Source organism: Hirundo rustica, chromosome 29 (assembly GCF_015227805.2).
Source record: "Hirundo rustica isolate bHirRus1 chromosome 29, bHirRus1.pri.v3, whole genome shotgun sequence".
Lineage (NCBI taxonomy): Eukaryota > Metazoa > Chordata > Aves > Passeriformes > Hirundinidae > Hirundo > Hirundo rustica.
In genome coordinates, this window is record NC_053478.1 from 233,062 (window position 1) to 252,525 (window position 19,464).

General features: G+C 59.8%; 4 protein-coding genes across 13 annotated transcripts in view; all 4 read right to left on the reverse strand.

Moving 5' to 3' along the window:
* Nucleotides 1-165: 165 nt before the first annotated feature.
* Nucleotides 166-9,476, reverse strand: ATP8B2 (ATPase phospholipid transporting 8B2). 7 transcript variants are annotated; one of them, XM_040088252.2, is made up of 27 exons: nucleotides 9,408-9,476; nucleotides 8,621-8,679; nucleotides 7,863-7,976; nucleotides 7,616-7,714; nucleotides 7,397-7,458; nucleotides 7,213-7,285; nucleotides 6,771-6,841; nucleotides 6,564-6,643; nucleotides 6,205-6,363; nucleotides 6,032-6,120; nucleotides 5,762-5,958; nucleotides 4,842-5,050; nucleotides 4,633-4,676; nucleotides 4,392-4,557; nucleotides 4,134-4,322; nucleotides 3,811-3,926; nucleotides 3,497-3,661; nucleotides 3,308-3,419; nucleotides 3,089-3,194; nucleotides 2,819-2,960; nucleotides 2,551-2,734; nucleotides 2,138-2,361; nucleotides 1,797-1,880; nucleotides 1,370-1,615; nucleotides 1,144-1,282; nucleotides 927-1,057; nucleotides 166-845 (listed from the first exon to the last, which is right to left on the reverse strand). In XM_040088252.2, exons 1-27 carry the CDS (start codon nucleotides 9,436-9,438, stop codon nucleotides 558-560), a joined length of 3,579 nt encoding a protein of 1,192 aa, XP_039944186.1. In that variant the 5' UTR covers nucleotides 9,439-9,476; the 3' UTR covers nucleotides 166-557. The 7 variants fall into 7 exon arrangements, with proteins under 7 accessions (XP_039944186.1, XP_058279765.1, XP_039944185.1 ...); XM_058423782.1 differs by having other exon boundaries at nucleotides 4,842-5,095; XM_040088251.2 differs by having other exon boundaries at nucleotides 6,771-6,844.
* A 374-nt stretch (nucleotides 9,477-9,850) lies between these two features.
* On the reverse strand, nucleotides 9,851-11,796 carry AQP10 (aquaporin 10). The gene is made up of 6 exons (XM_040087956.1): nucleotides 11,692-11,796; nucleotides 10,941-11,067; nucleotides 10,708-10,845; nucleotides 10,502-10,620; nucleotides 10,213-10,430; nucleotides 9,851-10,142 (listed from the first exon to the last, which is right to left on the reverse strand). The coding sequence occupies exons 1-6, from the start codon at nucleotides 11,794-11,796 to the stop codon at nucleotides 9,851-9,853; spliced, it is 999 nt and encodes a 332-aa protein (XP_039943890.1).
* Nucleotides 11,797-12,364: 568 nt separating this feature from the next.
* On the reverse strand, nucleotides 12,365-14,042 carry HAX1 (HCLS1 associated protein X-1). Its single transcript, XM_040088170.1, is given in 9 exon segments — nucleotides 12,365-12,511; nucleotides 12,600-12,758; nucleotides 12,832-12,973; nucleotides 13,068-13,183; nucleotides 13,302-13,341; nucleotides 13,458-13,609; nucleotides 13,691-13,820; nucleotides 13,822-13,897; nucleotides 13,989-14,042. Coding segments are annotated over 8 exon segments (825 nt in total). The 5' UTR covers nucleotide 14,042; the 3' UTR covers nucleotides 12,365-12,511; nucleotides 12,600-12,642.
* Nucleotides 14,043-16,390: 2,348 nt separating this feature from the next.
* The window catches only part of UBAP2L (ubiquitin associated protein 2 like), a 30,470-nt gene continuing 27,396 nt past the window's right edge, over nucleotides 16,391-19,464 (reverse strand). For all 4 annotated transcript variants that reach the window (XM_040087936.1, XM_040087935.1, XM_040087933.1 and 1 more), the window contains 3 exons: nucleotides 18,446-18,513; nucleotides 17,956-18,153; nucleotides 16,391-16,992 (listed from right to left, as the gene is read on the reverse strand). In XM_040087936.1, the coding sequence (XP_039943870.1) occupies nucleotides 16,897-16,992; nucleotides 17,956-18,153; nucleotides 18,446-18,513 (362 nt within the window). In that variant the 3' untranslated portion in view covers nucleotides 16,391-16,896. The remainder of the gene's footprint in view (nucleotides 16,993-17,955; nucleotides 18,154-18,445; nucleotides 18,514-19,464) is intronic.

Here is a 19,464-nt window from a genome sequence, read left to right on the forward strand (position 1 = left end):
CTTTCCCACCGTCCTGGTGAACCCTGAGGCAGGGAGACAAGGAGGGTGACCTTCCTCCCCCCTTCTCCCTGTACCCAGCCAAGAAAGGAGTTGCTCTGTAAACTCTGAGGGTTTTTCCTTACTTTTTTGGTTTTGGGGTGGTTTTTTTTGGTTTTTTGGTTGGGGTTTTGGAGGGGGGGACTCTTTTCCCTTTTTTTGTTTATATAAAAAAAAAGACACGTGGGTGAAGGGCACAGGGCGACCACAGTTGTCCCAGAGCCCTGCACCTCTGCCATGATACATTCAATTGTGATGGGGCGTTGAATACTGATGGCTGGGAGGGGCTGATGGTGGCGACATCCACCCATCCATCTGCCCACCCTGGGGAGGGAAAGACTCTCTTTTTTTGGCTAGAAGGCAACAGTCCAGACTCCACCAAACCTCAGCACTGGCCCCCACATCACCTCTGCTCCTAGCACTGGACCCCAGTGACAAGCGGCTTTGCCCTCCCAGGGGCAGAGGAGGGGAGCCCCTAGCTGCACCGGAGGGGCTGCGACCCCCCTGTGACCCCTCCAGCCTCAGATCCTGAGAGTCTTGTCGGCCGCGCAGCCGGGGCTGCCAGCACCGCTGCCCTCGCTGCCCTTCTTCCTCCGCAGGCTCTCGATCCAGCTGGTGCTGGGGCGGGGGGCAAAGCTGGAGAGCGCCAAGGAGCTGAGCCTCATGTTCTTGCCAGACATGATGAGCTCCCCAAAACCCTCCTGATGGGAGAAGGCGTAGCCAGAGCGGCGTGAGCCCACGCGCCCCGCGTGCCGCATGCACCGGTGCTGTGCCTTCTGCTTCTTTCGTACCAGCTGAGTGTAGCGCACCTGGGGACACAGGGCCGGGTGGAACCACCTCTCCTCAGGGCTAAGGACCCTGTGACCGCTCCTACAGCCATGCACTCTCACCGTATCCGAGAGCTCTGGTTTCAGGTCCAGCTTAAGGAAGCGAAAGGCCACAACGGGCATGATGCAGACTACGGTGGTGAGGGCGATGGTCAGCCAGACCGTGGGCTGGGCCAGCGTGCTCTGTGCGTTACCTGGGGGGAAAGAAGGAATCGGGTGAGGGCCAGGCTGAGGCGACACCCTGCTGGGGTGGGGAGCGCAGGGCACCACAGGGACTCACCCACAAAGCGGAACTGGTTAGGGAACATTCGGAAGAGGCCGTCGCTGTGCATGGTGAAGAGGATGGCAAAGTAGGCGGCCAGGCTGCCCCAGATGAAGAAGTGGTTGATGGCTGTCCAGAATCCTGTGTCTAACCCAATCTAATGGGGGAGATGCAGGAGGAGACAGAGCTCAGGGGACGCCTGAGGTGCCCCGAGTGTCTGGGGCCGAGGTAGACACGTCCCTACCTGCACACTGACAACAATCACGAGGGAGGTGGCAACAGTGACAGCGAAGGACTGGTAGTTGGCCAGCTGGGCACCGTCATCACGGGTGGCATCAGCGAAGATGCCATAGGGAATGAAGAACATGAGGATGGAGGTGTAGATGCCCTGGGCAATGCAGATGAAGAACTCCCGCTTGTTGAAGAGCAGGTTCAGTTGCCCAGGCTCATAGAGTTTGGGGTATTCCATGCTCCGCTGCTCCGGCACATCCTGGAGGCGTGGGCACCTCCCTTTAGCCCTGGGCAGGAGCAGCCTCCACCACAGCCCACGGAATGACAAGGACAGCCCAACTCAGGCACCCAGAGAGCCCTTCTTCCCACAGGGTGGGCATGAAGGGAAGCAGTACAGACTCCTCACACACCCAGGGACCTCTCACAACCCCCAGCCATACCTGGTCAAAGACACCCATAGCGAGCACAGGCAGCGATGTGTAGACAATGTTGTACAGAGTGATGAAGTACTGGTCATACACTGTCTGTATGGAATAAAGCACTCAGCAGGGCACGAGACCTGCCTGCCCTGTGCCCACAGCTGCAGGGACAGGAGAGCTGTCTCCAGCACCCCACAACTGCCCACCCTGACCACAGGCTCCTCACACACTGCACACTGGATGCCAGGCTGTGCCTCCTGGCTCAGGATGAGCCCCCACAGGGGACCAGGACACACTTCAGATGTGAGGAGCCCTGCAGGAAAACCCTCCCCAGCTCTCAGTGAGGAAAGCCACCAACCTACCTGAGCTGAGAAGCCGCAGAAGAAGCCAAACCAGAAGTGGACCATGGTGAAAGCAAAGTTCTTGTAGAAGAAGTAGCAAAGAAACTTGCACATGCGCAGGTAGGACCAGCGGCCATGCACCAGGAGCAGGCGCTGTAGGAACTTGAACTGGGAGAAGGAGTAGTCGGAGGCCAGCACGGCCTGGATGCCTTCCTGCCCACTGATGCCCACCCCAATGTGGGCAGCTGTGGAGGGAAGGAGAGATGGGTGAAGAGAGGGCTGCCACTAGAACAGGGGATGAGAGCAGCACCCCCAGCACAGGCACTTTGTTCCTGTGGGGCACAGAGAGGTGAGCACAGAGGCTCCCACAGGTCCCAGGATGGTGCAGGGGGGTGGCCTGTCTCTCCTGCGGTCCCCCAGATCCCAGGCCTTACTCTTGATCATGCTGACATCGTTGGCCCCATCCCCAATGGCCAAAGTCACAGCTTTCTTGTACTTCTTCACCAGCTCCACCACCTGGGCTTTCTGAAGGGGTGTGACACGGCAGCAGATAACAGCTTTGCAGGCACACGCTGTCTCCAGGAATTCCACCTCCATGTCTGCCTCCAGTGCATGGGCCTGTGAGGAGAGCAAGGGACAAGCTGGGGTTACGAGACAGCCAGGCACAGGGCCTTGTCCTGCCTGGCACCCCTAGGGCCCTACCAGGCTGTGCCCGTTGATGACCAGGGCGTATTCGCCTGCAATGGCTTCCAGCACAGAGGTGAGCTTGGAGGAGAGTTTCTTCTGGTAGGAGAAGCCATTACACACAGAACGCGATGCATCCATCATCTTCTCCCGGGCTTTCCTGAGGAGAGAGGGGACACGAAGTTCCATCTCAGGGCCCTTCCATATCTCTAGCTCCCCCAGTCACAGCTGTGCCCCACACTGGTACTCTCCTTACTTGTTCTGTCTCCTTTGCACCCCAGTCCTCACCTGAGTTCCTCTCGCACCTCCAGCACAGTGTGGCCTGTGACCACAAACACTTCTGTCATGTCATCTGTCAGCATCTTGCAGGAGTAGCCGATGTTCACAGCTGTTTCTGAGGACAGGAAAACCAGGGGCTGAGCCAAAGTCCATCCAGGAAAGAGCAGTAGGGATCCCAGGCAGGTGGAATTCAGCCCACAAATATCCCCATCTCCAGCCACGCCTCACCCTGCTTGTCCCCTGTCAGCACCCAGATCTTGATGTTGGCCAGCGTCAGGATGGCAATGGTTTCGGGGACCCCCTGCTGCAGTTTGTCCTCGATGGCTGTGGCTCCAAGCAGCTTGGGGATCCAAAGAGGTGAGATGTCAGCAGGGGCCACCCCCAGACACCAGCGGCCTCAGCCTTCAGCCCACCTACCATCATATCATGCTCCACCTCATCGTAGAGCCGAGCCAGGTGATCTTCACGAGCCTCAGGGGCACTGCCAGCTCGGTGCAGCCGTTCGGACCAGTCCCTGTAGTAACTCTCCTCCAGGTCTTTGTAGGCCAGCACCAGCGTCCGCAGCCCCTCGCCAGCGTACTCCTGCAAGCGGTCAGAGCTGGGTGCCGGCAGACCCTGATGGTGTCCCCAGACCCTAGTGGTGTTCCTAGGACAGGGCACAAGCCCAGCTCAGGCTCCTGGGCAGACATTCTTTCCTCCCCACCCTGCCTGCCGGACCCTGTCCCACGCACATTCAGGTGGTCGGCGGTGATGCTGCTCAGGTCCTGGTTGACAGGGTGCAGCCGCTCCAGCAGGATGGTGTCAGCGCCTTTGCAGTACAGCCGGATCTTGCCCTCAGGGCTGCGGACTGCGGGGAGGAGGGGATGACGTTCTTGGCTCAGGAGTGCAGGAGCAGGTCCCACTCTGACCCCCAGCCATCCACCTGCCAATGCCTCCACAGTCACATCCCCGTCAGTGTTGGACTGGTCCCTGAACACACCGCAACGAGCCCCATGCTGCAGCCCCACACGGCCCTGCCAGCCCCACAGCCCCTTCGCCACGCCCAGGACCTTACCGATGACGGACATGCGCTTGCGGATGTTGTTGAAGTCCAGGATGGCCAGCAGCTGGTAGGTGACGGCTTGACCCAGCTCCTGCACTGTGATGGTCTTGGGCGTGCGCGACCGGAACACAAAGCCAAAGTTTCTGGCAGCTGTGACCAGCGCTCCCTCATCAGGGGACTGTGCCTTGTACAACAACTCCCCTGTGGACAGCATGGGGGTCACTGAGAGTGACTCGTGACCCACAGGGATAGATCCGACCCCACGCCTACCTTCACTCTTCTCCTCGGACATGACAGTGTGACAGAGCGAGAGCAGGCGGAAGAACTCGTGCACGTGGAGGTCTCCCAGCTTGACGGCTTCCAGCAGGCTGGGGTCCCAGAACTGGAACCGTGGGTCTGCCAGTGGGTTGAAGGAGAAGTCTACAGGCTTTGACCTCTGGCAGGGGCAAAGTCAAGGTTACCCCGCTGTGGCACTTGGCACGGGCAGGCGTCAAACTGACAGCACCCTTACCTCTCCCAGCTCTGCCTTGTGACTCAGCATGTCCTGCACTTCACCTGCAAAACAGGGTATGGAGCTAACCAACACCATGGCAGCAGCCCCTGCCCCACAGCGCTCTAGCTGAGCCCCCTTGTCCCCTGAGTTCCCCAAAGGGAGGTGGGGACACAGTGTACCCCCATTCTGTGGGCAACCCCAGCCTGGCTCTGGCAGCTGGCGCTTACCGTAGCTGTGCCCGTTCACCGAGCACTTGCTGAAGACCATGATATTCTGGGTGAGGGTGCCAGTCTTGTCAGAGAAGATATACTCCACCTGCCCCAGCTCCTCGTTGAGGGTGGTGGTGCGGGCTTCAGCAGGCGTCCGGCGCTTAGCACAGTACATCTTCTTGTCCCAGTTGATGAAGTAGCTGTGCCCAAGCCGGATCACCTCAACACTGCAGGGAGGGTGTCTGGGCGTCACTGGGGCAGGGCAGCACGCTCTGCTGAGCCAACGACAGGCATACACATGCCCACCCCAGACCCTCAGTGCCCTGGGTACTCCAGCAGCCCAGGTGCCCCCCATTGCTTGCTAGCTCCCACACCCTTCTCAGGGGCTGGCCTACAACCCATTCCTGCTGACAGCCACTGCTAAGCCAGGGCTGGGGACTGAGGCAAGGCACCCAGGGGGCAGCCCATGGGCTCCCCAGGCATCTCACACACCTAGGAACAGTGAACCCCTCCCCAGTCCCCAGGGCAGACAGCAATGAGCTAGTGGGAGGGGTGGGGGTGACACATTCTTACCTCGGGGCTAAGAGTGACAGAACCCATGCTAGGGAACGAAAAGAGAGAGAAATTAAAAGAGAGAGAGAAGGGGACAGTGCAGGAGCCTGGGAGCTGTAGGAGGGCAGAGCAAAATAGCCAGCGTGCAGCCAGTGCGAGGAGAGACAAGCAGCCAGACAAAGCCGGGGAGGCCCTGGGGGACCTGTGGGGTCCTCAGATCTTGGGGCATCCCTGAAGGCAGACATGGCCTGTCACCGAGAGTAGCCCACACCCCCCCACAGAACGCACCGTTCTGCCTGTGGATCTCCATCTCTGTCTCCCCTCCCCAGAGGGCACCCCTAATTTCTCATACAGCCCCTGCCCAGCCCCTCTGCCCCCTGCCCTACCTCACATAGAGCGAGATGGGCACCACAGTGTTGAGGATGATGATGTAGGACCAGAAGGAGAGGAAGCCAGAGAAGAAGGCACTGTGCACCCCCTCGTCCCAGGGCAAGTAGATCTGGAAGCAGACGCCCACCTCGTGCTCCCAGATGGCATTGCCAATGGCCAGGATCACTCCCATGCACACCAGGAACCCGAAGATCTGGGGACAGGACAGTACATCAGAGCCCTGACTGGGGCAGAGCCAGGGCTCCCAGGATTTCCCTTCTGCATACCCAGAGCACCAGTGTGTTCATCAGCCGGTCGATGCTTGTCCGCTTGAATTTGGTCCGGCCGCTGTTCTGCATCAGCTTCGTGTCAGGTCCTGAGGAGCGGGAAGGCATCAGGGGGTGTCCTTCCCTCCCCTCCCCTCTGTGCAGCGCAGCAGCAAGCTGCTGCCTCAGCCCACCTGCAAAGATGACGAGGCCAAAGCACCACTCGGTGTTGCGCAGGACGCAGCCCCGCAGCAGCATGTTCTGGTTGCTCAGGGGGTACTTGTTCTCCTTCCAGTACAGTGTCCCGCCAAACTTGTCCAGCTTGTTGTTGGGGGGTTCACAAATCACCTCACCTGGGTGCACAGTAGGGCTCAGAGCTATGACTTGCCTTCTCCATACGGCCACTCCATCCCAGCGCTCCCAGCAGCATCCCTGACTCCCCAGAGATCCGCTTCGAGGCACAGAATGCCAATGCCACCTGGCTGGTCCTTGTCTACCCAGGGTGACGCAGCAAGGAGCGTGGGGGCTGCCAGGGCTGGTGGCAGGCACTCACCGTCAAAGTGAGCCAGCTGACTGGTGTCCCCCAGCTCCACGGTGACGGGGATGGCCTGACGCACCTTCATGTTGGTCTCTCTGCAGACAAGAAGGGTCAGAGACAGCCTGGCAGGTGGTGCCCAGGAGCTCCTGTCCTGCCTGCAGCCCACTCTCACTCCCACCTCCTGCCTTCCCTGGGCCTCCCAAGGCAAGCAGGGGCACCTACCCATCCAGCTCTGCAGTTTCTATGTAGCATAACCCATGGGGTTCGCTGCTGGAGAGGAGGAGGAGGTCAGCCTGCTGGGAGAGACTTGTGAAGGGTTGTGCCAACACTGGGGCTCCCTAATGCCCTCCTCAGGGAAGTCCCTGGCCCTTGGATGCCCTTTGCATCTGCAAAGGCTGTCCCTAACCCCATGTGTCCTTTGCACCCGAGCCTAGCCACCATTGCCCCAAGTGTCCAGATCCTCAGAGTTCAAAACATGGCTCCACCATGGCTCCAACTCCCCATCCTAAATGCAACTCCTAGGTTGGAAGTCCCTAATGTCCCCATCCTGGGAAGTGATGGAGGAGCACAAAAGCAAAGCAGGAGCAGCACCACACCCTTCCATCATGGTCCCTGTGTGCCACCCACCCTGCTGGAACCTCACTTGTCTCAGGGATGCACTCACCGCCACAAACTGGTTGTTCTCCAACTTGATGATGTCTCCAACACGGACATTCATCCACTGCTCCTGCCGAAGGCTGTAGAGGGACAGCAAACTGCAGTCAGGCAGGAGCCCTGCCCATTGCCCTGTGCCACATCCCACAGGGTCCCTGGCTCCCTCTCCACTGCTCTGTGCCCGTGACACTCACACTCCACCGATCAGGACCTGAGACTGCCGGTTGTTCACCTGGTTGTCGCTTTTATGGCGGAACTGGGAGCAGGGGGAAGAGACAGCAGCGTCAACCTCTTAGGCATGGGGTCCTGCATTCCCACACCATCTCAAATGCCATGGCCCTGGACACCACACCCCTGCACAGCACCCCAGCCCCCTGCCCAGGGGGCAGAGGGGCGCAGGGGGAACCACTCACATAGTCATCGGTGGCGTCTTTGACAGCTGTGATGGTTAAGACAAGAACCAAAGGCACGATGGTGGTAAACCAGGAGAGTGAAGAGATCTGAGGAATCAGCTGAGGACAGGGAACAGGAATTACATGGGAACCAGCCAGCTCCAGGCCCATGCTGGCCCTGCCTGAGGGTGCCAAATCTCCCCACTTCCAAAGTATGGAACTACTCAGAGCCCTGCTGTATGCCCAGGCAGGGAAGGAGTGCACCTACCTGCAGGATGAGGAGGAAGAGGAAATAGGTGTTTGCCACTTCTTGGAACTGCTCAAAGAGGTTGACAGGCAGGAAGGTGACAATGTTGTACTTGGAGGTCTTGATGCAGTTGCTCTGGGGACGGATGGGGCAAGAAGGGGGTTTACAGGCTGCCAAGGCCCCACAACCCCCCAAGATCAGGTCACTCTGGAGGGCAGGGGCTGTGGCTCACAGTGCTCTTTTGGGGGGTAAGGCTCCTGCTCCTGTGCTACCTCTGGCAGCTTCCTTGGGAAGCCAATTCCTCAGTCTCAGTCACCAGCCGGTACCTTGGGACCAGCTTCCTCCAGCAGCAGCACCTGGCCCCCACGAGGGTGATCCCAACCCAGACCCCCTTCTACCCTCTCTGCAGCCAGCTCTGGAGCAGCCAGGGATAACATCTAACATGGGGGGAGGTCAAGCACTGCTCTCCCCTGGCACCTTCAGAAGCTGACCGATGATCCACATTAGGATGTGGGGCCAGGCTGGGATCTGGGCAGAGCCAGAGGGTTCTTGGCCTTGGCAAGGATGGGGGGCTGAATGCACTGTGTCCAGCCAGCCCCACACCTATATTATTAGCATTAATATCATCAGCACCATTTTCTCAGGGAAAAATATCTGTTTTGTAGAAATAACGCCTCCCTCTCCTTCACCGCCCCCACTGAGGTGCAGGTGATTCAGACCCCAGCCCCACAAACCTGTCCAAGGACCCCCAGGAAGGGGTTCAGCCCCCCCTCACTCACTGCGTACTGGAACTTCTCATTGTACTCCCGCGCGTTGGCTCGCACTCGACGCTCTTCCTCTGCAACACAGCACTCTGTCACCCCCATGCACCCCAACACCCACTACCTCTACAGCCAGACAGCCCCAAGACCCTGAACCCTGACACCCCAATCTCCTCTCCATCCTGAGGGCCAAGCTAGTCCCAGAATCCCAGAAGGGAGGGAACAGGGAGTCGCCCCAGCTGTGTCATGTGGCCCTGTGCTCCCCCATGCCAGGACCCGTACCCCTGCACAGCTGGAACCCCAGCCTTGCTTAACTGTACCTCCACCCCCAAATTCCGCATCCCCAGATCCCCCCAAGCCTGCACTGCTAGATGCCCAGCTCTACTTACCCATACTCCCAAAGCCCCAGATTCTGCATGCCCCATCTGACTTACCTGCTCCCTCAGCTCGGCACCCCGAGGTCACCAGACCCTTACAGCCCTGCACCCCCCGATGCTGCACCCCTAGATCTCACCTCTGCTCCCTCAGCCCTGCTTTGCTGCATTCCCGGATTCCCAGTCCCGCACCCCTAACTCTCTACAGTCTGCGCCCCCAGCCCCGTTTAGCTGCAGCCCCCTCATCTCTGCATCCCCCATTTCTGCTCCCTCCCGTGCCCGCCCTGCACCCACCCGCCCCGCCGGGGTCGCGGACCCGCTGCCACTCCTCGGGCATCACCCGGGGCCCGGCCCGGCCCGGCCCGGCCCGCCGCGTTACCGGGGTAACGGGCCCACCCGGGCCTCTCCCGGGCCCACCGCGGCCCCCTTACCCGCGGCTGGGCGGGCCGCGCACCGCTCCATGTCCCGCGGCCCCGCAGCCCATGGGGAGCGGGCGGGCGGCCGGGCCGGGCCGGGCCGGGGCCGCTGCCTCTGCCGCCGCCTCAGCTCCCCATGGCCGCGGCGGCGCCGGTCGGCGGCGGAAGTGAGGCGGGGGCGGCGCGGGGGAGCGGCCCGAGCTGCGGGCCCGGCGCTGTCCTGGCCAGCGGCGCGGCTTCTGGAGCTCCCGGGGAGCCGCCTGAGTCGGGGGGGCCAGAGACAGCCCCACGCGTTCCAGGGGCAGTGCCGGGGGTCCCGGGGACAGCCCCGGATCGCAGCACGTGTCCCCCCGGCTGGAGTCCCCCTGCAGCCAGGCCTGGCCGGCCTGCCCCTGGGGCTGGGGAGCCTCCACCATACCCCTGCACCCCCATGTCCATAGACAAGACACCCGGTGCCCTCAGGACTCTTTTAATGGTGTGACAGGGGCTGTGGGGGAGGCTGTACTGCTGGCGCGTGGTGCTGGGGGGTACCCGGCAGGCACTGTTTCCCCAGTATCCTTCTCCTTGGTCAACATCCTGGTGTCGGGGTCGATGGCGGTGTTGACTAGAACGATCGAGCCCTGCTCTGCCAGGATTTCGCTGTCCTCCTCCGGGTAGTGGAAAGTCACAAAGAGCTGGTACAGGTACGTGCCCACGGCGGCCCCCAGCAGTGGTGCTACCAATGGCACCCACCACCACCCATTGCCCCTGCTGAAGACGGGACAGGGTGGGCTGGGGATCATCCCTGCCATCCCCACCTCACCCCCTTCCCTCTACCCACCTGAACACCTCGGGGCCCCAGCCTGCCACATAGGTGAAGAGCCGGGGCCCGAAGTCCCGCGCAGGGTTCATGGGGCAGCCACAGTTGGCCCCCATGGAGGACTCAATGGAGAGCACCAAGAGACCCACAACCACTGGTTCCAGGCCCTTGGGGACGGCCTTGTTGCGGGTGTCCATGATACTCATGATACCCAGTATCAGCACCCCTGTGCCGATCACCTGCAAGGACAATGCAGCAGCTCAGCACCAAGGGGACTGAGGGGGCTGGGGGTGCTGACAGTGGCACCCACCTGGTCCAAGAAGCCATTGGGGATGGAGACGTAGTCAGCCGGGTAAGTGGCGAAGATGGAGGCAGTTTCTCGGGGGCCAGAGACAGTGAGGGTCCCATTGCTATAGTGCCAGATGGCATCTTGGGACAGAGGTAGAGCATGTCAGTAAGCCTGGCCACTCCAGCCATCACCATGGGGTTCTCTAGCCCAGTGCTGCTCCCCCATACCATAGTAGAGGATGTAAACAGCTCCAGCAGATACGAAAGATCCCAACATCTGCACGACCACAAAAATGGGAAACTTCCACCAAGGAAACTGCTCTGTCAGGCACATGGCAAAGGAGAATGCTGGGTTCATGTGGGCCCCTGCAATGGAGTAGGGAGAAGGGCTGGGAGTGGAGGGTCCTGGGAGACTCAGAACCAGAGGAGAGCAAGAGTTGGGACCCTTTCCTCTGTCTCACCAGAGATTCCCCCTGCTGTGTAGATGCCCACCATGACAGCCAGGGCACCTCCCAGGTAGCTGGTGAGGATGTTCCCCTTCATCTCAAAGCTGGTGGTCTTCTGTGCTGAGCTGCTCAGGGTGATTATCTGGAGAAGAGGAATGTAGCCCCACCTCAGGCCTGGTGGCCTTGTGCAGAGACCCTCCCACCGCTGATAAGGCAGGGCAGCGAGGCAAGGGCTATGCTGGTACTGCCCCCCTGGGTTTGCTCCCCAGTACTTGGACACCAGACAGAGACTGGCAGGGAGGTGTTTACTGCCCTTGCTTGTGGTTTTGATGACAAAAGAGCCAAATTATAAGCAATTAAGTAAACTGCTTTCTGTGGGGAGGTGTTGGGGAAGAGGTGCCACAACATAGCCCCAGGGCTCTGTTTGCCATCGTGGGATGCAGCTCAAATGAAGAACAGCACCAGAGCCCCAACCTTTGCCTGCTCTGGGGCAGGAGGTATCAAGGCACACACTGCCCAGCGCCACACCCTGATTGCACCAGAGCCATGGCACAGGGCGAACCATGCTGTGGGAACAGGGTCCAAGTGGGAGGACAGGCGGTGCCAAGTTGCAGTTTTGAGTGCAGCGCAGCCCCAAACCCCTCCAACCCCATGGGGCAAGCAGCAGCGCCCTGGGACCCCTGGTGCCTGCCACCACCCTACCATCAGCCTTGTCCCACCCACATGACCACCCCTCCACCCCAGCCCACCTGCCTGCCCTGCTTACAATGAGCATGAAGGTGGCCAGCAGCTCAGCCAGGCATTCTCGCACCAGCTGATTCCGGATGCGGAGCAGACCCCGGACCCTCGTCAAGAAAGAAGTGGTGCCCATAGTGCTGACCAAGCAGGGGCAGCAGTGACAGCAGTGGCAGAAGTGAGAGTGGCGTAGATGTTTCGTTTGCAGCAGGTTTTATGAGCCCCAGAGCCATGTGGGTGATTATGTGCAGACTTTAAACCAATCATGGCTGCACCAAGGGAGACGCCTGGTGGGGACCAGAGTCCTGTGTGGGGCCGGGGACACCTTGTGACGATGCTGCATCCCAGCAGGGCCAGGCCAGGTGGGAGTACCCTGATCCCTAAGTGGCTGTGGGGAGCCAAGACCTCACTCAAGTATTTCCTGGCCAGGAACCCTCTTTATCCCTGCCACATCCCCGCTCAAGCCACAGCTGCAGTCAACACTAATAAAAGAGGCCCTGGAAAGGCCTCGGGGCTGGGCCAGGCCCTCAAGAGTGCATTAGCACAGCATCGGGAAGGGAAATGAGAGAGGGAGGTAAGAAGGGAGCAGTGCAGGCACAGGAGCCCGGCAACCACCTGCACCCCTGAGGCAGCCTTTCCAGTGTCATCCTGGTGGACAGGGGAAATCTGCCTCCAAACCCACGAGATTCCAGTCTGAAGGAGCATGGAAGGTCACTGTATAGCATAAATAGACTTTATTGCTCAGTACACACATGCACTTGGCCTCCACAGGCGTCCCTGTGGCTATGCAGCACTGCAGAAGGTGGGCAGCCTCCAGCCCAGGCACCACTTCCCAGCAAGATCTGACACATCTACAATAAAAGCAGGTGGTAAGAAGAGGCTGCTGCCCACTGCCTGCTCTGACAGGCCTGGAAAGCCCAGGGTCCCCCCAGCCTGCACCTGTCACACATACGGGCTGCTCAGTCAGGACTGGACACATCTACTAGCTCGAGAACCAGCGTCGGAAGAAGCTGCCCAGCACAGATGAGGGGTCACTCAGGTTGGCACCATGAAGCTCATCTTGCTGCGGCCACGTGCCAACGAACTGTGCCAGCTCTCCTGGGAGGGCAAGGAGAACTTCCTCAGTGGGGCCCCCGTCCAGTCCTTGTGTCCTGCCCAGACCCCCACTCACGGTCATCCACGTTGGCCACCTCGTCCTTCTTCTCCCCGTTCTCCTTGGTGGTGGTGATGAAGGCTTGGTTCCCCCTCCAGCGCGTCACTGTTGTCTCCCGGTGGCCCTGGCTGTCCTGCACAGTGCGGCGCTCCTCTACTGCCTGTGAAGAGTGTGGAGCCCTAAGAGACTCCCCAGCCATGGGGACGGTGTCTCCAGCTCTCCCACAGCCCTGCTCCACCTGCAAGGACACTTACCCCATCAGGGAGAGTCACTTTGGTGACAGAGACACTCTGGAAGTAAGAGTGGGACTTGGGCTCGTTGGGTCTCAGGATGGTCCCCAGCCCCACAGAGGAAACCTGGGAGTCCAGGTCTGGGGGGAGATGTAAGACGGTGGCTGCACCAGGGGTACATGCCCCAGAGGCTGTGGTAACACAGACGGGTGAAGCAGGGAGGGCAGAGGCCCCGCAGCCCCCGCTCCCAGCACCCACCTTGGTCTTCCTTGAGGCCAGGAGGAACTCGGTCTTCCAGCTGCGAGACAAAGCCACATATCACTGACGCCAGTGACGCAAGGCAAAGCATGACACTGGGGCAACACTGCAACAGCTGTCGAGCCTTGGGAGGTGGATCCCAGACCCCTCACCTACCCCTAAGATGGGTCTCTGCGGCCGAGCCAGATTGTCGCTGCCCCCGGAGCTCCCCGGGGCCGCGCTGGCAGAGGGACTCTCCGGGTGCTTCAGCATCGAGTCCCGCAGCGGTCGCCTTGCGCTGCCCTCACCGGGGCTGGGCAGGGCGGGCTCTGGGCAGCAAAAGGCCGTCGGTCAGGCCGAGGGGCTCTGAGCAGCCCCAAAGAGTCTCGCTCAGTCCTTCCCGAACCCACCGAAAGGCTGCTGGGGCTCGGCCCAGAACCCCCCCAAGGCGCCTAGGAGCTCGCTCATGTCCCGGAATAGCTCCTCGAAGGGGCCGCGGGACGAGCCAGGGCTGAATCCGAAGCCGAAGTCCTGGGGGGGGCTGCGACATGGACGGGCCGCCATCCTCATCCTCCTCCTCGTCCCACGCCGCGCCGCCGAACAGCGGGTCCCGGGGTCTGCGGGACCGCGGCACTGAGACACCCGGAGAGCCCGGAGCAACGATGGGACCGCCGGGGGGACCCAGGAGACGGGCAGGGCCCCGGTTACCTGCGGCGTCCCGGGAACCCGAAGAAGCCGCGGAACGCGTCGGTGAAGCTCATCCCCCTCTGGGCCCCGCTCCCCCGGCCACCGCCGCGCCCGGGTCGCGCTGCCGCGAAGCGTCGCGGCCGTAAAGCGCCGCCGGGTGTCGCGAGGCGTCGCGGCAGAGCACAGGGGCCCGTCCCGTGTCCTTTCCGGGCCCCGTCAGAGCTCCCCCGAGCTACTGACCCCGGCGAGTGTGTGCCGGGGAAGGGCTGGCGAGGTACCGGGCTCCATCCAGCGCCACCTGTGCTCCTACAGCGCCGTTCCCTGTGCTCCTAGCTGAGCTCCGTGAGCCCTTCCCCGCCCTGCCGCTCCCGCACCCGGCCCACACAGCACAGGGCTCTGGGAGCTCCACACCCCCAGCCCTGACCTTGCGGCGAGAGGCTGAGGGGGAGCGCAGGGTCAAGGGCAGCTCAGCGGGCACTGCAGGGACAGGCACTGCAGGGACAGGCACTGCAGGGACAGGCACTGCAGGGACAGGCGCTGCGGGGACAGGCGCTGCGGGGACAGGCGCTGCAGGGACAGGCGCTGCGGGGACAGGCACTGCACAGATAGGCACTGCAGGGACAGGCACTGCGGGGACAGGCGCTGCAGGGACAGGCGCTGCAGGGACAGACGCTGCACGGACAGGCGCTGCACGGACAGGCGCTGCAGGGACAGGCGCTGCAGGGACAGGCGCTGCAGGGACAGGCGCTGCACGGACAGGCGCTGCACGGATAGGCGCTGCAGGGACAGGCGCTGCGGGGACAGGCGCTGCGGGGACAGGCGCTGCGGGGACAGGCACTGCACAGATAGGCACTGCAGGGACAGGCACTGCGGGGACAGGCGCTGCAGGGACAGGCGCTGCAGGGACAGGCGCTGCACGGACAGGCGCTGCAGGGACAGGCGCTGCACGGACAGGCGCTGCAGGGACAGGCGCTGCGGGGACAGGCGCTGCAGGGACAGGCGCTGCACGGACAGGCGCTGCACGGACAGGCGCTGCGGGGACAGGCGCTGCACGGACAGGCGCTGCACGGACAGGCGCTGCAGGGACAGGCGCTGCACGGACAGTCGCTGCACGGACAGGCGCTGCAGGGACAGGCGCTGCACGGACAGGCGCTGCACGGACAGGCGCTGCAGGGACAGGCGCTGCAGGGACAGGCGCTGCAGGGACAGGCGCTGCACGGACAGACGCTGCACGGACAGGCGCTGCACCGACAGGCGCTGCACCGACAGGCGCTGCGTCCTTGCCACAGCAGCGGCCTCACCGCTCCCCCCTGCACCTGTGACCACCCTCCCGTGACTGCGAGGGGCCCGCTGAGCTCATGGGGGCTGGCGAGAGCACCCCTCGACCTTCAAAAGGACCAGCAGTACCGAAGTGTCACCCTGGTTTTTCTGAGTTTTTTAAAGCCTTTTGATTGTTCATAAAACGGAGTCAGACTTTTTAGCTACTGTACAATATTAGGAGCAGTTTCTACATTTTCCTACACATGTAACATAAACAAATATTTTGTTTTTCATTCTCTGTCCTTTGTTTGCACATTTCTAACCTGAAAACAATTGTAACTGACAGCTGGTTTGGCCATTTGGCTGAGGGGTGAAAACTCCAGAAGCCAATCCACAGCCAGACCCACAAATGTATAAAAAGTAAGAAATAAACAGGCAGAGGGGCTCTGGGCTTGGCTCAGCCTTGAGCTCGCTCAGAGGAACTCTCTGCCCTGCGAAAATCTCTCGTCTCCGTGTGATTGCTTTGTGTGTCCTGATCACACCAGAGCAGTGGGGATATAAGGCAGAGCACAGGAGGAGGCAGAAATGAAGAGCTGAGGGTGTCGGAGAAGGGAGGGGTAGGAGAAGGGCATTATCCCTGTGCTGGCATCCTGCTGCCCAGTGCAGCAGCTGGGAAAAATTCATAAAAGGAGTGGACAAAAACACCAGCAAGAAGCTGGGGAGGGGGAAGCACTGCCCCCACTGCCCAGGGCTGCCCACCCCCGGCACCAAAAATAGGGAACGAGGCTGAGAAGGTGGAAAAAATACACACATCACTTTGTGATCTTTATTCTCTTCAGTAAATCCCCGCTTGGGGCTGCAGCTGAAGGGATCAAGTGGAACTGAAAAATACAAGATCTGGACTGCATAGAAAAAAAAAAAAAATCAAAACAAACCAAACCAACAAACAAAACCCCACAAAACAAAACAAAAAAAGGAGGGGGAAAAAAAAAAAAAAGAAAAAAATCCCCAAATCAAAAGCAGAAGATACTTACAGCGTGCAAAGCAGGGCAGGGCCTGCACTCTGAGCCCGTGAGGATGGTGGGACGCAAATGGAGAACATAAAATACCAGGGGGGACCCCTTGCTGGGGTGGGGGAGAAATGAGAGAACTTGAGGACAGCATGGGGTTTTTGTTTTTATATACAAGACACATTTATCCATTAAATTTAGAACACGGTACAAAAAAAACACTTCAACTAATTAATCTTACAATGCTGCTCATATCAATTACTGGTCTTAATCCTAATAATAAGGGGGTTTGCTGTAGGCGACTCGCAGCTTCCACTCCTTTGGATCTGAGAGATTCTGGGGCAGCTGGATGGGAGAGGGGATAGAAAGGAGTAAAAACCAAAAAAGGCCCCTACGGCAAACGGTTCAGATCTGAATGCGGAGAGAGAGAAAAAAAAAAAAGGAAAAAAAAAAAATACAAATTCTATATTACATACAACAGGAAAGTGGCTGAAGACAGACAACGCAGAGATGCCTGCGGCCTGCCCCGCGGGGCCCTGCCAGGGCTGGAGGCCCGGGCCCTTCCCGCTGCAGGGCTCTCTCCTCCCTGGGATCCTTCCTCATCATCGGGGTCACTGGGATTCTCTTCTGGAAGCAAGTGGTGGCAAGGGGGCCTGGCCTCAGTTGGCACCCCAGCTGTAGCTGTTGTAGGCAGACTTGTTGGCCTGGGATTTCTGGGGGATGGAGCTGCCTTGGCTGCGCTGCCCAGAGCCGCTCTGTGGGAAAGGGCAGAAGGAGAAGCAGGTGGTAAGCGCAGGGGAATCACCCCCAGCCTATTCCACAGGGCAAGGCTGGCACTGCCTCGGCCCCAGAAGGTGGCCCTGGCCAGGTGCTCTGGGCAACAGCTCCTCGGCAACTGGTGATCCGCCTCGGCCCAGCTGAGCTCCCTGGTGCTGGGACAGGTGCTGCCTCCAGCATCTCACAGCTGCACCGTCTGTGCCCCAGCACCCTCCCTCGGCTCCAGGCCAGCAGTGCACAGGGCTGTGGGGCAGCTTGCACAGTCGCTGAGCAGCAGGGAGACGGGGAAGGGCTGGTACAGGTTGTGTCTGCGCGCAGGCGTGTGTGTGTGTGTGCACACTGACTGAGGACCTCTCTCCTCACCTCACGGGGCCATGGGGGAGGAGGAAGGGGCTACGTGATCCTGGGGAGCCTTAGGGGCAGGGGTAGAGCCCAGGGCAAGTGCAATGCATTTTCTGAGGGTTCATTACCTGATCTTCCTGCTGGCGTTGGCAGCACACTATCATCTGCAAATATGGAGGCTGTTGCAGTACCAGGATATGTAAAATAAAGGGACAAACTATGACAATACAAATCCATAGTTAGACCTGAAAGCTCCTGCAGGATCGTGGCTGTGGTGAGTAACCCCTGTGGTGCTGGCCTGGTCAGGGTGCCCCAGATGTGTCCGTGTGAGGGGGCACTACCTAGCCAGATCTGGCGCAGCCCAGCAGCAGGCGGGTTGTGCTGAGTACCCACCCTGGCAGAGCACACTCCAGGGCCTTCCTTCTCATCCTCTTAGCAGCCCTGCGTGTATGTGGAGGTGTGAGTGTGTGCATGTCACTGTGTGTGTCCGCCGCAGAGCGTGAGGGAGGGAGGCAGGGATGGAGGGGGGAAGTAAAGGGGGAGCAAGAGCCCTAGGAGATACCCCAGTAAGGGGCTGAGGTGCCAGGGGCATTGCTTACCTGCCCATCCTGCTGCAGGTGGTGATGGAGGATCTGCGAGTGAGGCTGCTGATGCGGGGTCAGGATGTGCATGAACGGGGTGGGGGGGTACGCCGCTGCTGTGGCGGGGTTGATGGGGCCGCCGCTGCCCAGCGCCGAAGGCAGGTTGAAGGAGGCTGCTGGGGTTCCAGTGTGAAATCCCTGCTTCTCGAAGGATTGCTACGAAGGAGATGCCAATGGCAGAGTAAGGGCTGGGAGCCAGGCTGGCAGTGTGCCCCTCACCATCTCTACACATCGCAGTGCCAGAGTCAGCATATGGTACAGAGAACACACAGAGTCTCTTCCTATGGCTCTTTCTAGGCTTGAATTTGCTGTAAGCTGGGAAAGATTAAACATTTCCCTTCTCCCTGGCTGACTGATCCAAGGGGAAGAGACCTCATTGCCCAGGGAGGCTGTCTCAGAGCTTGGCTTCTCCTCCCCAGCAATGCAGGAAGCACTCACAGACACTAACCTGAGTTTTGGAGTAGACAGAGCCCGAGATGTCTGGCACGCCTGTATTACTGGATGTCACAGATACACCTGGGGAGAAGGGAGAGGTGGGTGTTAGGCAGCAGTCAGCAGGTCAGCAGGAACTGCTTGCTGCTAACACCAGCAGCACCTGATGGAGAGCTCCAGACATCAGGGAAGATCTGCAGACAGACTCGCCTGGGCAGCCAGGCCCTGGCACGAGCACATGCAAAGCACTTCTGTAAGTTATTTTGTTCTGGACACACAGTGTTTTGAAATGCCTCCAGAAACCAGCTGAAGGGCTGGCTGCCACTCAGAGAAACACACAGAGAACAGCAGGTCTGATGGACAGATAGGGAAACAAACCCACAGCATGTGGCACAGCAGCAAGAACAGCCCCAAAGCTCCTCAGATGTAAACCTGGCAACTGCACGTAAAGGCAGCTCAGCTGTGGGCTGGGATGGCTGGTGCAGTGACTGACAACACAAGCCCCATTGGATGTTGGCTGTCCGTAAAAGAGGGCAGCCCAGAGGACACCTCAGCCATCATTTAATGCCTGGAAAAAGTGCTGAAATGAAAGCAGTTTGAAGGACTCGGCACCAGGTGACCTGGTACAAAGCTGAAATACCTTCACAAAGAGAAAACACCATCTCTTGAAGGGCTCTAATGCAGTGAAAAAAGTGACAAAAGGAATTTAAAGACTGGAAGAGGGAGCCAAAGGCAGCCCTGTGTAAGTCAGCCAGACAACAACCAAGTAACAAAACAGGCAGCAGGTTTATGACCTTCCTGCATCTTTGAATCAAAGACACTTCCCTAGAAAGTGTCTGCCAAACACTGGTGGGAAACAAGTTCAAATCCAGAACAAATGCTGTTCTGTTAATCACATATAGGCAGTTATAAAACAAACAAACCAAACAATTCAGCAGCTTAAGCTTCTGATAGTGGTCCAAGGGCCCAGACAGCTGACTGCAGTGCAGAGAGGAGGGCATAAAGTGATCTATAACCCCCAGATGTGCTCCAGAC